The sequence below is a fragment of the Salmo trutta genome, chromosome 31 (assembly GCF_901001165.1).
Source record: "Salmo trutta chromosome 31, fSalTru1.1, whole genome shotgun sequence".
Classification (NCBI taxonomy): Eukaryota; Metazoa; Chordata; class Actinopteri; order Salmoniformes; family Salmonidae; genus Salmo; species Salmo trutta.
In genome coordinates, this window is record NC_042987.1 from 22,638,800 (window position 1) to 22,656,901 (window position 18,102).

The window sequence follows — 18,102 nt, forward strand, 5'->3', positions numbered from 1 at the left end:
TGTGTTTAGTTGAGTCCGCCATATCATAGGCAGTAGGGATGACCACGTGTTGGACCCCTGGACCATTTTACTCTCCTGCTAAGCATTCAAAATGTAACGATGACTTTTGGCTGTCAGGGAAAATATGTGGTGGTAAAAGTATATATTTTCTTTATGAATGTAATAGAGTAGAAGTGAAAGTTGTCAAAAAATAAATTGTAAAGTACAGATTCACACAAAAAAATGATTTAAGTAGTACTTTTAAGTATTTTTACCTAGTTACTTTACACCATTGTTCATAGCCTTCCATTCTGTGGCTGCTGTCATACTAGGAAGCCATGCTAATCACTAGACAGGACTGAATAGTGATAGGAACGGAAGTAGAATAGTCCAATCAGAGGAGAAATAGAACATTCTAAAGAATCACAGGTCCAGGATCAGAGGAGACACTATAATCAGAGAGTAGAGTTGTCGGTAACTCTTAATACTTTACATAAACACAAACCTCACTCCTCTCTGTAACTTCTTGTAAGTCACTATGGATGGTAGCGTCTGATAAATGACTAAAAAGTAGAAATGTAAATGGGAGGGGGGTGCTAGGATTTACTCTGCTTTTCTGATGAGTAACAGAGGGAAGGATGTAAGGAAGGAAAGGCAGAGCACATCCTGCTGTGGGCTTCCAGAGTGACGTTACTCTCCCTGTGTGATTCGGTCCTCGTGGGCCGCTAGAGTAGTTAATGGAACATCTATGACATCAGTCAGTCAATCCCAGGCAGACTCTTAGAACAAATTGATTGCAGGCTCTTGAGCTGAGCAGGGTTCACATAAGGGGGAACATGGAAATTACTAGGATGTGAGACAGTGAAGTGAAAACAGTTCTATTAACAACAAAATCGCAATTTAATCCCTGCTCAAGAGCATTTCATTATAATGGTAAATTAGCACTAAATCAAACACCACTAATATAAATGCAAGGGAGGGCACAAATGTCATCTAAACAATTATGTATTTTCACATATAAATCAACTGGCATGGCCTAGACTTGAACTCAGACGGACAGGGAGGAGGCACTGGCCGGCGTTACATTCCACCTCACTTGAGGAACAAGAAGCCATCCAACCAACATTTCCCAAAATAAAATAAAATGTATAGGCTCAGTCTCTGAAACAAATAAAAATGCTAAATCAAGTCTCTGTTTTAATAAGGAAACAATGTATTTGCCCTCCAATGAAAGTAAATGTTTAATCCAGTTAAAAATCCCCAAAGATTTGCAAAAATCATAACAAATGAATTAAGGATTAATATAACCAGTTCAGTTGCACTGTTCAGTATTTGAGAAGTCTCACTTGTATCACATGAGGAAAACTAGGCCTTTAAAGTATCAACTGGGGTGTGTTCAGTTTGCTTCAACGCTCGCTACATTATGTGACGGTTTGTACTGAACGACACGTTTCCCCTAAACGATTCGCACCGTACTTCAACAGTCTTTGAGGTATGTTTGCTCCCGTTTGGTAGGTGTGGCAAGATCAATATGGATGTGACCATCTGAAATCGCAAAACTCGTGCAGGACATCATTTGGTAACTAGCCTCTAGGCTAATATAATCACACCGTTTTCAACTGGTCGTTCAGTACAGTAACGGTTCCGTTCAATGTTGCACACTGTTCTGTCATACTGGATGCAACCCAGTTTACAAACATTTCTGACCACACCGGCAAGTGAAAATGGGCTTGTTCGACATTGCAGCTGACAGTGCAGGCGACTGCCGAATGACTGAGCAACAAAGAACATTGCATCATAAACTCATTATTATTTGTAGATCAGTCAGCCAGTCACAATTTACCCATGATAGAGTGCGGTTTCATCCTCCCGAACACGGCCAATGGCTCCCCTTTTTCCTGACACACCCACTTCCTGAGCCAAACCAAGAAAAGTGACTATGGGTGTGGCTAGGGAGTGACTGGGGCGGAGCCCACAGCCTACACATATCAAGGAACCATTGCACCTTGTGGGTTACAAACTTGACCCACAAACAGTTATGGGTTTATTTTGCTTATTCTTCCTGTCTCTTATAATTTTGTTTAACCCAGAACTAAAATCTCACGTAATTTGGTCAGATGCTTGATACCATTTATGTTTACATAGTCTTTCCACAAGAGAATCGTTTCTAATAAACTTTCATAGTCCAAATGTTCTTCTATTTAACCTTTATCTGACCAGGTTGGTCAGTTCTGAACTATGTCATTGTCAGTTGATTACATCTCTTCTACAAAGTTATAAATACAGGGACACATGCAAATACATCCATTGAACTCACATTTACAATATTGCGTTTAGCATTCAAATGATCCTCCCTGAACATACAATAAGTAGCATGCCATGATTATACAAAAGCATATTGGCACATACTGGTACTGTATGAAAGGAATGATAAGAAGTTGGAACATCAATCTTCCAAACAGCTTTGAAAAAGATGCTGTGTTCTCCTTAGGGAAATATTTGAGTGTTTCTTATTTTTTTACCAGAAAGAGACTCTCCATCAAAACTGAGTGGCACTCCAAAGAAATCCTTCAGCTAGCTGCAGAAAGGTCAAAACCGAGACAAGGATTTACAATCACTGATAACAAAGTGTGCCCCTCGCTCTCTGTTTTGTCTCTCCATGGCTTACTGTGCATGAATCACCAAAGTTATGTGATTATGTTTTAAGCACAGAGAGCATTGGATAAAGGGATGTATGTCTTTTTAGTTACAAAATACAGGATGCAAACATCCTATCACTGTGGGTTGTCAACACATTCTAATGGTGCCTATTGTATACTTTAGAGGTCACATAGAAGCCATGATTAAATTAGATGAAATATGCATCATCTTGACTCAATATTAATAATTCAAGGCAGCAGAATCCTTACGTTTGATAATGGATAAAAACAGTAAGTAGGTTTGGCTGACATTACAGTTGTGCTTCAACCTCAGCTCTGAAGAGTGGTAAGGGTCTAATGATCACCTATTGTTACTAAAACTGTGGGCTGGCTGGCATTTCTATGCCATGTCAGGTTTTAGCATCCTTTGGCCAATAGGCCATAAAAATTATAGAAATGAATAGAAGGTATTCCTGAAGTGGTTGGAGTCAATACATTTTCCCTCCCACTCCATCACATAGATAAAATAAAAAATTAAAATGTTTAATCTAGACAAAAGCAAATAAAACCCGACCTTACAAGGTCTTCAAAGTCTGACAGAAAAGTTCCCTTAGCTATAGTATATAAACATATTTTCCATTCAAAGGAGAAGTGAAGTCATCAACCTCTCTCCTCTCCCCCTTGTTGTTCAACATCAAAGTTATTGATCCCTATCAGCTTCAACAGAACAGACATGAAAGAGAGCAGAAACCCTCAGTTTCCATCTGAAGATGATACTGCAAGACCTTGGGAATCCCTGAGTCATCCCTTCAGAAGCCCTCAGAACTATTCTGCAGCCCTGAAAATAGGGAGGTACAGTATATGCCTGGTACAGTACAGTACATGCGACCGTGAGGAGATAACATTGTTAATTAGGCAAGTTAATTATATGGTCCTCTGCTCATCAGTGCTTCTGCCCTTCTTCTCTTCCTCTGATGTTACAATGTTAAATGCCTAGAGACTGAACAGACGGATGTCAGAATTACTCTCATGGATGCTTTGGGGGTATTTTTGGTTCAAGTAAAACAATACCCTCCTTAAAAATTAAGAGGGAATCTCATTTGTACTAATGCATTACTCTGAATGCCCTGAAATTAAAAGATAAAGTGACATTGCAATTAAGCATTTGGAATAGCACATTTAGCTTGAGTAAGGCAAGCGTAAACCCACTCTCTCTCCCGATGGGTGGCAGATGCCTTTTGATGACCACCCGCTGGTGCCCCAGTTCCGCTGTTTGGATGTTGTGAGTGTCCCGAGTGGCGCAGAGGTCTAAGGCACTCAGTGCAAGAGGTGTCACTACAGTCCCTGATTCGATTCCAGGCTGTATTCCATCCGGCGTAATTGGGAGTCCCATAGGGCGGCGCACAGTGGGAAAAGTGGGAAAATAGTGGGAAAATATCAAAATTGGGCTGCCTGTGTAAACGCAGATTTTTTGTGCTTTATAAATACAAAGCCATCGTACTATGGGGAAGGTCATCTGTTAATCATGCATGAATCTCAAAATTAAATAGTCCAATGTAAATAGTGTCTCCAACACCAATGCTATAGAAACTCAGCAATAAAATACCCACATGATGGATCCTGTTCACTATTCCAGTTTTTGACAATGTCATGTTCATCCATTCGTATATGTAATTCTTAATGAATGAATGAATGATTCCAAAGACAGCAAACGCAGACAACACCATTGATTCAAGGTCACTCCTTTTAGGTTAAATAAAACGATTTGCCATGACAATAGCAGACGTGGAAGTCACCCACTGGGCAAAAACGAGTTGCTTCTGTGTCATTTAAAAAAATGTATCTAAGTGATGACTTTGAATCAACGCGGAAAACTGATTGGATTTGCAGAAGTCATCAAGGTAAGGGAATTTCGTATTTTTTTCACCAAATTTCTACCGAGATTCAATGACATGGTGAAATGTTTTGTTGCTTATACGAGAGAGTTTATCCTCATAGTCTCTCGGGTGAATTTAAAAGGTAAGGTCATATTAATATTATTGTTGTTATTGGTTGTGACGGGCTAGTGACAGTAAGTCCACTCGTTGTTTTTAGGGTGGGTGTGGTATATATCCACTTTATGCCACCAGCTACATGGTTGGCTCATTTGAAGAGAAGTGGAGGGTAGTAGGCTACTGTACAGAATGTGATTGTATATAGTGTGACACACATGCAACATAACTTGTTTTTCAAGTGAACATAATTTCCCTGCCATGTTTTGTTTAAAAAGCTAATTCTCACCTGCGATTGTATGCATGTGCTTACATACTGTACGTAGCTTTAAAGAGGCTATTTAAAGCTACTGTTGACCATTTCCGGAGACCTTCTCCCTTACCTCACCTCGCTCATCAACTCATCCTTGACCGCTGGCTACGTCCCTTCCGTCTTCAAGAGAGCGAGAGTTGCACCCCTTCTCAAAAAATCTACACTCGATCCCTCCGATGTCAACAACTACAGACCAGTATCCCTTCTTTCTTTCCTCTCCAAAACTCTTGAGCGTGCCGTCCTTGGCCAGCTCTCTTGCTATCTCTCTCAGAATTACCTTCTTGATCCAAATCAGTCAGGTTTCAAGACTGGTCATTCAACTGAGACTGCTCTTCTCTGTGTCACGGAGGCTCTCCGCACTGCTAAAGCTAACTCTCTCTCCTCTGCTCTCATCCTTCTAGACCTATCTGCTGCCTTTGATACTGTGAACCATCAGATCCTCCTCTCCACCCTCTCCGAGTTGGGCATCTCCGGCGCGGCTCACTCTTGGATTGTGTCCTACCTGACAGGTCGCTCCTACCAGGTGGCGTGGCGAGAATCCGTCTCCGCACCACGTGCTCTCACCACTGGTGTCCCCCAGGGCTCAGTTCTAGGCCCTCTCCTATTCTCGCTATACACCAAGTCACTTGGCTCTGTCATATCCTCACATGGTCTCTCCTATCATTGCTACGCAGACGACACACAATTAATCTTCTCCTTTCCCCCTTCTGATAACCAGGTGGCGAATCGCATCTCTGCATGTCTGGCAGACATATCAGTGTGGATGACGGATCACCTCCTCAAGCTGAACCTCGGCAAGACGGAGCTGCTCTTCCTCCCGGGGAAGGACTGCCCATTCCATGATCTCGTCATCACGGTTGACAACTCCATTGTGTCCTCCTCCCAGAGTGCTAAGAGCCTTGGCGTGACCCTGGACAACACCCTGTCGTTCTCCGCTAACATCAAGGCGGTGACCCGATCCTGTAGGTTCATGCTCTACAAAATTCGCAGAGTACGACCCTGCCTCACACAGGAAGCGGTGCAGGTCCTAATCCAGGCACTTGTCATCTCCCGTCTGGATTACTGCAACTCGCTGTTGGCGGGGTTCCCTGCCTGTGCCATCAAACCCCTACAACTCATCCAGAACGCCGCAGCCCGTCTGGTGTTCAACCTTCCCAAGTTCTCTCACGTCACCCCGCTCCTCCGCACACTCCACTGGCTTCCAGTTGAAGCTCGCATCTGCTACAAGACCATGGTGCTTGCCTACGGAGCTGTGAGGGGAACAGCACCTCCGTACCTTCAGGCTTTGATCAGTCCCTACACCCAAAGAAGGGCACTGCGTTCATCCACCTCTGGCCTGCTCGCCTCCCTACCTCTGCGGAAGCACAGTTCCCGCTCAGCCCAGTCAAAACTGTTCGCTGCTCTGGCACCCCAATGGTGGAACAAGCTCCCTCACGACGCCAAGACAGCGGAGTCAATCACCACCTTCCGGAGACACCTGAAACCCCACCTCTTTAAGGAATACCTGGGATAGGATTAAGTAATCCTTCTAACCCCCCCCCCCCCCCAAAATATATAGATGTACTATTGTAAAGTGGTTGTTCCACTGGATATCATAAGGTGAATGCACCAATTTGTAAGTCGCTCTGGATAAGAGCGTCTGCTAAATGACGTAAATGTAAAATGTAAATAGGAGAATTTGTACTCAATGACGGCATTTTACACATCATGCTGATAGGAATTCATGAGGGTATTAGCCAATGGGATGAAACTACAAGAGTTAAAGTAATCCAAAATTCTTTGTTGGTGTGGATTATGGAAATTCAGAAAGAACTCGTGACAAGGTGTTCATGTCTAATTTACATTTTAAAGACCATTTTCAATCTCCACGTGGGAGATTTTACTAATACCACAGACAAGTCCTAGGGCAGCACTGTGAAATCAATAGTTCAAGACAGATTGATTCCTCTGGCACAGAATAGTGATGTAAATTCATGCGATGAAATGAATGCACCAGCATCTTGGTACAGTACAGCTCCCTTGACTTTCAGGTCTGGCTCGATATAACCCAGCAGCACCCGGCCCAGTTTAACCAGCAAGCCACAGAACCATGGGGGTCCGGGAGCACCACCCACAACACCCCCGCTCTAGTCCTGAGGGGCTACCCTGGGGCCTGTCCCCCTATATATTCTTTACTTTTCTGCTCTTTTGCACACCTGTATTTCTACTTGCTCATCTATCACTCGTGTCAATTTGCTAAACTGTAATTACGTCACTATGGCCCATTTGCCTTCACAACACTTGCACACTGTATATAGACTATTGTGTTGACTGTACGCTTGTTTATTCCATGTGTAATTGTCGTACTGGGTCGCTTAATCTTGGCCAGGTTGCAATTGTAAATAAGAACTTGTTCTCAACTAGCCTACCTGGTTAAATAAAGGTGGAAGAAAAAAAGTCCTCATCCAGGACCCAGCAACTTCTACCCTTTTACACCAGGACTCAATCGCCCTGACAAACACTTTCTTTAGCGGTTGGCTTCAGGGCAGTCTGGCCAGCTTCTTGGTTGCCTCTCCATTAGCCTGTCCAGGAGATCCAGCTAGCGAACCCCTAGAAGACCAGAGAAGGGCCATCTTTTTAAAGCCAGTAAGGTCCAGAAGCCATGTTGGATAGTTAACTGGACAGACATCTTGTCAGACACAGTGAAAAGTAAAAGCTCAGTCTTGCACGGTACATGCTGGTGCATCAGGTCCTGGGGCAGAACAGGAGCCAGGACCCATGGGTAGCCAGTTGCAGTCTGTGGGACTCACAGCCTGATGACTTCGCAGTTTTTCCTTGGTCCAATAGATTTATTTTGAGTGAGTGACAGGCACCGAGTGACATCCATTAGATTTAAGTTGCATCTAGTTCACCTGGATGAACGCTGGTAAATTCCTAGGGCCAGAACATCAGTTCTAATGTATGCCAACACTTGTTTGTGGATCAATTTGTTTTTCACCAACACCATTGTCAAATGTTGCACTCTTGTACAGACATTTTGCTCATGGGGCAAAAAAAAAGAAAAGCAACCATTCAGTTGTAGTTTCAGATTAAAGTCAAGCAAATTGTCAATGTGATTTCCATAAACTTTATTTTACTCCAATATAGCACAAAAGTGATCATATTGAACATTTCCCATGTGTCAAGACCATACAATTACAATAAATAAATGTATAAATAAAATAAATACAGGACACTATTGTGCACAAAAATAAAGATTCTGAAAAAGCAGATGCTTTGAAAATGTTGGATTAGACAAGACATTACCTGGAAGTTGTATAATACTTGCACTCAGGAATCACAGTTTAAGAATCCAACTCTGGGTAGAGATGGCAATGTAAACCAAGGATGGTACAGTATGATAAACACAACTTTTTTTTTTTACGTACTGATATTACAGGGTTATATACCATTTTATCAAAAGCTTATACCAGGTAGTGACACTAGTGCTATTCAGACATTTGAAGTTAACCAATTCCAAGTAAAAAGTACTTTCCTCCGTAGACCATCTCATGCCACCACGTCCACATTCAAAAGGGCCGTTATTGCACAATACAGGCAGACATCCCTCAAAGGCACTTTATCCCCTTTGCCAAACAGCAACGCAATGTAGCGCAGCCTTTTTCAACAGAACACTAAAATCTATATTACCCAGTTAAGGTTAAAAAAGAATGACCTTTTGGTATCTATAGCTAAAAACTAAGTGGTAAAATTACTGCGAATCCAAAGAAAGTGAAAGTTGTCACACCCATTGCCCTCCGTATGCTGTTGTGTACCAATTAGTGAAGTTGAATTATCATAAAAAAGGCAAGCGATGTCAAAGCATAAAAAAAAGCTAAGACCAACTTCAGTTGACATTGGGGGGTGGTCACTTGGCAGCTCGTGGTCCGGTCCCACTGCCATTTCAGAATCAGGTCTGAGCATTAGCTGAGAGAACAGGGTCAGGTTGTGCACATGAAGTGAATCAAGCCAGTAGTGTGATACTGTAGTCAGATTATAGGTTCATTCAAAAAACAAAACAAAAGGGCACCATAGTCCAAAGAGGCCAGACACTAGCCTAAGATTGGGGAGGACTCCCTGAATGAACAGAGCCTCCTGGTCATTTGCTCCCAGTGGAAGCAGAAAGCAGCAGGTTGGTTGAGACTTGTGGATGGTGCCAGGAGTCATGGCCCTGGGGGTGTAGTTGTCCCTAGGTACAGATCCATGATCAGCTTCCCCTCCCCCAATTCTAACCATTAGTGGGGGAAAATTCAGCATCTTGGGACAACATCACCTTACTCGAGCTGTGGGTCCATTATGAATCTCCGTGATGTTGGAGCAGCTGGACCACGTAGCGCATGCGGTGCCTCAGCTCGGCAGAACAGCCCATTTCTGACAGCATGCTCAGGAGGTATGTGTAGGAGACGCGTTCGCGGCTGATGTAGGTCAGTAGGTAAGAGTCGGAGGACTTGCACAGGATGATCTTGGTGTGGTCGGTGTAGAAATTCACCTGGGGAGGAGGCAGGTAAATAAAGTCAAGGGGCATAATTACAGTGCTAAGCTATCACAAGAGGGTTTTAGAACTAAATGGTGCTCTAAAAGCAGCCTAATATCTACAGGTTGTGACAGTGTGGCTGTAAGGTCTTACCTGCAGGGTACCGTTGTTGAAGAGCATCACCAGAGCATGGTCGGTCTTCACCCACTGCAGAAGGAGTGGTGGCTGGGAGGGAGGCTGGTCTTCACAGTGGAGGTCGCCACCCTGGAAGAGACAAGAAACTTGTTCATTTACAATCCCATGTTGATCTTAAAACTAGTGACTTGGGAAAGTTCTCACCCCCCCTGGCATTTTTCCAATTTTGTTGCTTTACAACCTGGAATTAAAGTTGATTTTGGGGGGGTTGTATCATTTGATTTAAACATGCCTACCAGTTTGAAGATGCTAAATATTTACATTCAAGGCAAAACTGATCCAGCGCCTTAAAGTTGGATGGGTTCTATTGGTGTACAGCCATCTTTAAGTCATACCACAGATTCTCAATTGGAGTGAGGTCTGTGGTTTAACTTGGTCATTCCAAGACAAATATTTCCCCTTAAAAATAAAAAAATAAAAAATTACTTGCGTGTTGCTTTAACAGTATGCTTAGGGTCATTGTCCTGATGGAAGGTGAACCTCCATCCCAGTCTCAAATCTCTGGAAGACTGAAACAGGTTTCCCCTCAAGAAATTCCCTGTATTTAGCACAATCCATCATTCCTTCAATTCTGACCAGTTTCCTTGTCCCTGCCAATGAAAAACATCCCACAGCATGATGCTGCTAGCGCCATGCTTCACTGTGGGGATGGTGTTCTTGGGGTGATGTGGTGTTGGGTTTGCACCAGACACACCAAAAAGCTAAATTTTAGTCTGACCAGAGTACCTTCTTCCATATGTTTGGGGAGTCTCCCACATACCTTTTGGCGAACAAAACATGTTCACTTTTTTTGTCTTTAAGCAATGGATTTTTTTTTCTGGACACTTCAGTAAAGCCCAGCTCTGTGGAGTGTACGGCTTAAAGTGGTCCTATGGACAAATACTCCAATCTCCACTGTGGAGCTTTGCAGCTCCTTCAGGGTCATCTTTAGTCTCATTGTTGCCTCCGATTAATGCCCTCCTTGCCTGGTCCGCGAGTTGGTGGGCGGCCCGCTTGGCAGGTTTGTTGTGGTGCCATATTCTTTCCATTTTATAAATAATGGATTTAGTCATGCTCTGTGGGATATTCAAAGTTAAGGATATTTTTTCATAACCCAACCCTGATTTGTACTTCTCCACAACTTTGTCCCTGACCTGTTGTAGCACTCCTTGGTCTTCATGGTGCTGCTTGCTTTGTGGTGCCCCTTGCTTAGTGACGTGCAGACTCTGCGGCCTTTCAGAACACGTGTAATTAATATATATATATATATATATATATATATACATACACACACATATACACATATATGTATATATACACATATATACACATATATACACATATATACACACACACACACTGAGCTCATGTGACAGAGCATGTGACCCTTAAATCAAGTCCACCTGTGCGCAATCTAACTAATTATGCGATTTCTGATGGCAATTGTTTGCACCAGATCTTATTTAGGGGCTTCATAGCAAAGGGGGTGAATACATATGCACACCACTTTTCCATTTCTTTTCATTTTAAACAAGTTATTTTTTCATTTCACCAATTTGGACTATTTTGAATATGTCCATTAAATGAAATCCAAATAAATAAATCCATTGTAAAGACAGGTTGTAATGCAACAAAATAGGATAAAAAGCGAGGGGGATGAATACTTTTGCAAGGCACTGTACATCCTGATTAGTCATACCCTGATAAGGTGGTTAATAGAGAACCTTCAATGCCTTACCTCCATGAGGTTCTGTTCCATGTAGTTGGCCATCAGCTCCACGATCTGCTTCTGACTGCAGAGCTGCTCAGGTAAAGCACTGGCCTGAAAGGTGAAGTGTTTGTTGTTGGTCAAGCAGTAGTGCACAGTCCTGTGGGGAAGACAATGGAGATGCATTAAACGAGACAAGGGTTTGAGACATTGAAAAGGCTACAATAAACCAGCAGAATACAGGTTGGCAAATCAATAAACTAAGGCTAATAACTGCTTGAATATAATTTATCACGTTGAAAAGGACTTACTTGCGTTGATCACACAGACTCAAGTGTGTCCCCTCATTGAAGAGCACACCAATGTTTTGATTGGAGAGCTGGTAGCCAAAGCCATATTTGTTGGAATAATCAACCCACTTTGTGACCCAGATAAAGGATTTGGGCCTGGAAAGACATGGCGGGTTTCTTGTAGCTGGAGAGGAAGACACCAGTTTAGAAATGGCTCAGTAATAGAGGATTTCAGTATAATCAACTTGTTTAAATGCCATTTGAAGTTTAGTACTAGAATAGCTTGTGGAGAGGCTTAAAGCTCACCTGCAGGCATGGCAGACAAACAGCTGTTGAGGACCTTCATGGCTGACTCCGCTATAGACGCAGGGGTAAGGCCATCTTCACATGCTGGAGAGAGGGAAGGGTGAAGTTTAGTTGTACCAACAGTGTGACAGCCTGGCAAACTGATTCAACCCCTTATCAGGCCCATGAGCTCAGACGTTACAAAACAAGCCATGCACTTATGCCACTTAAATATAATCCATCTAGATGAAAAGCTGTCTCGGCTATACATATGGAAGAGATCATGATCTGTTAGTGGTCCATTATTGGCACATCGCCACATTTAAAGCATCATGTTCAGCAATTGAGGTTCAGCAAACTGAGCCCAAGTAGTGACTTACGTTCTGTGCTGCTGGCCACCGTGCCTTTAAAGGAGCGTGATGCTGCAGACTTCCTGGACTCCTCCTCAGCTGGAGTATCCAGCAGACCAGAGCTGACTTGCTGGCCTACTGTGGGAGGGGGAGCCTGAAAGAGGAACCAGCTGTCATGAGCAGTTGTCCTTCCTTACATAGAATGGCACATGATCCAAATGCAGTTTGTTGTATTGAATAGGAGCTACAGACGTCAGGAGGCTGGGAGTACTATGATTTACAGAGTGCATATGCAATTGCATTATGTTCCACAGGCCTGATTTACATTTTAGTCACTTAGAGGGTCTACATTTCATGCATTTTTTTGTACTGGCCCCCCTGTGGGAATTGAACCCACAACCCTGGCATTGCACACACCATGCTGTCGTTGCAAACACCTTGCTCTACCAACTGAGCCACAGGGAAGATTCACAAGCCTTTTAAAACATTCACTACTATGACTGCCCTCTGACAGTTCCTTGATGGTCTTGGTCTCTTGCTTCATCTCAGCTAACAAGCAACACTGCTGCATTGTTTGAAAGTAATTAACCTTAAGTCTAGCCTGCACTATAGAAAAGTTTAGCTTATGCTAAAAACAATCCATCCTTCAAAATAATACATACCTCATCGGTGCAAACTGTTTTGTAACTCATCTGGCGACTGATGGAGCATTTGACGATGCCGGACACAAGTTTGGAGATGCTCTCTCGCTCTTCACAATGGTTCTTCTCCACTATAAAACCAAACGTGTTAAATTACACCCTTACTCTGGGGTTAAACTGCAGCCTTTTGAAGGTCAGTCATGACTTGCCACAAAGCTTACCTTTGGATTTTCTCTTGCCAAAGAGACTCTTGGCCATCTTCGTGAAAAACCTCTTGGCAGGGCTGGGTGGGTTGAGCTCTGGCACTGTCACACAGCTGCTGGGAGGCAGTTTATCCGGGGTGAAAGCCTGAGAAGAAAATAAAAAGTTTAGGTCAGGGAAATTGCAAGGTCGGCAATTCAAGGACCCAACTTGTCGCAATTAATACTGCCATCCTCTCAAGTCACTCTTTAGTCTGTTATTCCTAGTGTGGCTCTCTAGAAAGTACACTTTATATCCAAGGCTCAGCCCCCCAATTGTACCAAAATTCCATCTCAAGATGTCATTCAAAATACAAGTACAAATCAAAGCATTGGAGGGGGCTCAAAATATAATCCAATGAGTAAAAAGCTTTGGGAATTGGTGCTGTAAAGTCACACCTAATTCCAGGGCATGGGCCACATACCTTGGTGAAGAATTGGTGGTTCAGGATTTGGTCCAGTGTGAGGCGGTCACTGGGGTCCTTCTGCAAAATGCCAGAGATGAGCTTCTGAGCCGCAGGAGACAGGGTCGAGGGCAGGTTGTATTTTACTTCCTTGATACACTTGTATGTCTCCTTCAGGTCAAGGGTTTCAAAGGGAGGGTTCCCACACATCAGTGTGTACCTGGTTGAAGCAAATAATATTAAGTCCCTCCACAGCCAGTTGATTTAAATTGTTGACACTCCATTTGAGGAATATAAAATATTAAACTACCTTACCAATGATCTACCTCATAACCCTTAAACCATTTGAATACTCAGTTGTGTATATCATTTACATTCAAGGCCTAAGTAGGAGCTGTAGTACCACCATAGATCAAAGTGTGACAAGTAGGCACTTAGTCAAATACAACTGACACCAGAAGACAAACATTCCAAGTATACTTACATTACACAACCTAGTGACCAGACGTCAGACTCCGTTCCATGGCCCTGCCTGTTTAACACCTCGGGGGCAAGGTAGTTTGGTGTTCCACAGATTGTTCTGAGGAGAAACCATTTGCATTAGAGCAGTTTTTCACCTCGGATTGGCTTTGAAGGAAACAAGAATATTCCAAAGGAATAGGACACATTTCACCAGTTGACTTACTTCTTCCTCTGCTCGACTGTTTCCAACTTCGCAGCAAGCCCAAAGTCTCCCAACCGCAACTCCATGTTCTCATTCACAAAGAAATTGCCTGCAAGGGCAACATTTGTCAAGCCAGTTTTCCCAGGCCTCCCATGAGGAATAGTCTGAAGTGCTTTGATACCAAACCAAATAATGACAAATTCTAAATATGCCATTGAGATTTTCAAAATGGCTGAACTGAATGAGGTTGTGTGGTAAAATAATCCAAACGATACATCTTATTCCACAAATCACTATACACACCTAATTTGAGATCCCTGTGAAGGATGCCTCTGTTGTGAAGGTACTTCAGCCCAGATATGATCTGCCGGAGGTAGTACCGCACTTCTGGGTCTGTCAGTGTGTGTCTTGCTTTCCAAATGTGTGCCAGGGACTACAACGACAAGGTCAGAGTGCTGTCAGTACCCAGTGAACACCCTTCAGAGTGTCTGCACAAGCTGTACCACCACAGACCAAAGCAACCGCACAGCTCACCTTTCTACTGCAGAGCTCAAGGAAAATATAGATGTTGTCTTGGTCTTCGAAATGATGGGAGAACTTCACCACATGTTTGTGATGTAGGGTTTTGTGAAGTTCGATTTCATTTGTTATCTGTCGGAAGAGTAATAAAAACAGGTACCCAAAATATCAGTAGGAATAAAGACTAATCCTTTTTGGAAAGAAGTAAGTCTGCATATGACAATGAAATGTGTCCTTCTTACCTTATCCCTCTGATGAGGTTTTGACACCCTGCTCTGTGGTATCACCTTCACAGCATACATTTTGTTGTTGGAAAGGTCTGTCATTTCATAGCATCGTGCAAAGCCACCCTTTGAAGAAAAACAATACACTACAAATCAGTATTGGCCTTAATTTGATCCATAAAAATTACTGTTTACAGTGACATTTCTTTTCATGCATTTCTCAAAACGATATTCTAATCTGCACCTGCCTATTGGCATTGCCTATCCAATGACGTATGTTGTAACCACACATCTTGTACAGAAATGTGATGCTTTTCCTTCTTCAAATACAAATTGTTAAATAAGAATGACATTAGCAATTGTGTCAATTACACTACCATTTGTTTATAATGAAATTCGAATTAGGATAATGTGACTGCAGCATTTTAACAAAAAAAATCCTCCCCATGCGGCAGCACAGACAGGCGAAGATGTAAGACACGGCGCTGTGTTAATACATTGTATCACGATACAAGATGCATTTAGAATATGTACATTCTATCAACTAATTAATTATCAGTGACACGTCCGGCGTTACATCGCATCATTACAACCGGCAAAAGAACGTTAACTATCCTCATGATGGATGGCTTATTTAAAACAAAAATAAGGCGGCTGGGAGATAGCCTACCAATGACCTCAAAATAAAGTAAGAGAAAATCTCGATAGTTGGGCTAGTAGCCTAGATTATACCTCGCCAGAGAATTAATGAAGTTGGTAGAGAGTGTCATATCCCGCACGTGGTCATTATCCCGCAATGAAACAATCACAGTTGAGTAACGTGTAGCCCTGGCTTGCAGAACATGCGAACCAACCGGGAATAAATCATGCCAATTAATGAAAGTTGCCACGTTGTAACACTGACGCAGCAATAGCCAATCTCTTCATACTACCATCAAGCCACATTGTCACCAGAACGGTGTCTAAATAATTGATATGTGTGCGATACATAGCAGCACATAGATCACATTGATAGAATAATATACCTTTCCCAGAAGCTTTCCTTTGCTGTAAGATTTTCCTGTCTTGGAATCAGTCACCACCTGGGCGAGATCTGGTTTGATTTGTTCCGATTTTGTCTTGTTCGGTTTAGTAGGAAGAATAACTTGGCCATGTTCTGGACAAGGTTTGAATAGATCCGGATTCATCGTGAGACATGAAGTACGCTGAGAGGTGGTAAAACACGCAGTATCCATTCATCCAAAAATAAATATTCTCCAACGATCCTCTGATTTAACAATTTATCCTTTTAGCGGTGTTGTATCCTGAAAACCAACTCGTATACATCTGACATGCCCAGGCAGAAAATTCCTCAGCTATATAAACTGTCCCTGACGTCACAGAAGTGGGCGGGTGAATAGGTGGCTCGTTCCTGAAATTAACCAACCCTGTTTGCTCGAAATACTTCTCAATCAAAGCTGATTGAAACGATAAATGGGATTTTTATGTCTGTGTGAAATACTGAATGTCCTCGTGAACAATTTATCCAGTCACGTGACTGTATTGATTCCACTGCTGTTGAATGATATGATTTTTTGAGAGACATGGACGGTTTAAACCTGTCTTATAAAATATATTTTTTTTTCACATGATCAGAGCAACAACACTATCAAACAGCTGTGTAAAGTACTTAAGTAAAAATACTTTAAAGTACTACTTAAGTCGTTTTTTGTGGTATCTGTACTTTATTTTACTATTTATATTTTTGACAACTTTTACTTCACTACATTCCTATAGAAAATTATGTACTTTTTACTCCATAAATTTTTCCTGACACCCAAAAGTACTCGTTACATTTTCAATGCGTAGCAGGACAGAAAAATGGTTCAATTCACATACTTATCAAGAGAACATCCCTGGCCATCCTGTTTCTGTACAGAACTTTGATATATCAGTTGATGTAAGAAGGACTATATAAATACATTTGATTTGAAAACGATTTATACCTGTAAAACGATTTATAGCTGTACATTTACTTTTGATACTTAAGTATATTTAAAACCAAATACTTTTAGACTTTTACTCAAGTAGTATTTTACTGGGTGACTTTCACTTTAACTTGAGTCATTTTCTATTAACGTATCTTTACCTTTACTCTAGTATGACAATTGGGTACTTTTCCCACCACTGCTATTCTATCAGAGCACGTCACACGTATTATTCTATATCCACATGACATGGATATTCTATATCACAATTAAATATATATTTAGTCACGTTTCTTGTTAGTATGATTTTGTCTTAAAAATGATAATGTAACCAGTATCTTAGGAATTAAATCACATGTAATAAAATGAAAACAGCAATCAACGAACAGCATTTTATCACATTGACATCACTTAGCTGAACATATTGAGGCTGTCTACTCATTTCACTTCTGACAGTGCATGGGAAAGTGATTCCAGATGCCACCTAGTGGACTAAACATTGAATGGTTTCACATTCGGCAGTGGTCGCGCGGGGGTCCGGCTTTAAATGTACTCATGAAAGTTGTAATAATGGAATTTCGAACTTGCGTAGTGCATCATCAGTTCCTTTTGTCATGTTAGTCATTGCATACCTTAGAGAGCTATTTATAACTTGTCAGAAATGCCCAGATCAACTAGCCCATGCCAGCTAACGTTTTTTTTAATTTTTAAGTTTTTTAGCCTATAGATATTGCTGTAATTTTTGTCACTCAAATATCACATGAATACACATTAGACATGGCAAAATGTATAGATTTGAAAGGAAAATAGCTTTAAAACGGCTAAATGTTCTTTGCACGCCATGAGAAAATGTGTAGAATTGCAGGAAATAAGCTTTAAACATGCAACATTCTCTACACCAATAAGAGGGGTGTGAACAGCTTGTCATGAACAGGGCTTGTGACCATAGAAATAGTCTAGGGATGCACAGCGATGTTCCCCAATGCTGGAAGGGGGGACCGCAACGCGGTGTCTGGATACAGCTTTTAGCCGTGGTATATTGGTCATATACCACAACCTCAAAGGTGCCTTATTGCTATTATAAACTTGTTAACATCGTAAAATGATTTTTATGTCATACCTCAGTCTGATATATCAGATTTCAGGCAATCAGGGCTCGAACCACCTGGTTTATAATGGCAAATAATCAGTGGCTGGGTTAAATCATCTAGACACACCCAGTA

General features: G+C 42.0%; 1 protein-coding gene across 1 annotated transcript; it reads right to left on the reverse strand.

The window, feature by feature from the left end:
- Positions 1–8,012: 8,012 nt before the first annotated feature.
- Positions 8,013–16,253, reverse strand: plk3 (polo-like kinase 3 (Drosophila)). The gene is made up of 15 exons (XM_029725697.1): positions 15,938–16,253; positions 14,931–15,038; positions 14,704–14,820; positions 14,473–14,602; positions 14,191–14,278; positions 13,990–14,085; positions 13,527–13,725; positions 13,084–13,210; positions 12,884–12,993; positions 12,252–12,375; positions 11,893–11,976; positions 11,608–11,770; positions 11,327–11,456; positions 9,568–9,678; positions 8,013–9,429 (listed from the first exon to the last, which is right to left on the reverse strand). The coding sequence occupies exons 1-15, from the start codon at positions 16,145–16,147 to the stop codon at positions 9,235–9,237; spliced, it is 1,992 nt and encodes a 663-aa protein (XP_029581557.1). The 5' UTR covers positions 16,148–16,253; the 3' UTR covers positions 8,013–9,234.
- Between the last annotated feature and the right edge of the window lie 1,849 nt (positions 16,254–18,102).

Coding starts and splice junctions, on each gene's coding strand:
- plk3 (XM_029725697.1), bottom strand. CDS start 16,147: ATGGATACTGCGTGTTTTACCACCTCTCAGCGTACTTCATGTCTCACG. Junction 15,039..15,937: donor AAGGAAAGCTTCTGGGAAAG/GTATATTATTCT, acceptor TTTTCTTCAAAG/GGTGGCTTTGCACGATGCTA. Junction 11,771..11,892: donor TTTGTCTGCCATGCCTGCAG/GTGAGCTTTAAG, acceptor CTTCCTCTCCAG/CTACAAGAAACCCGCCATGT.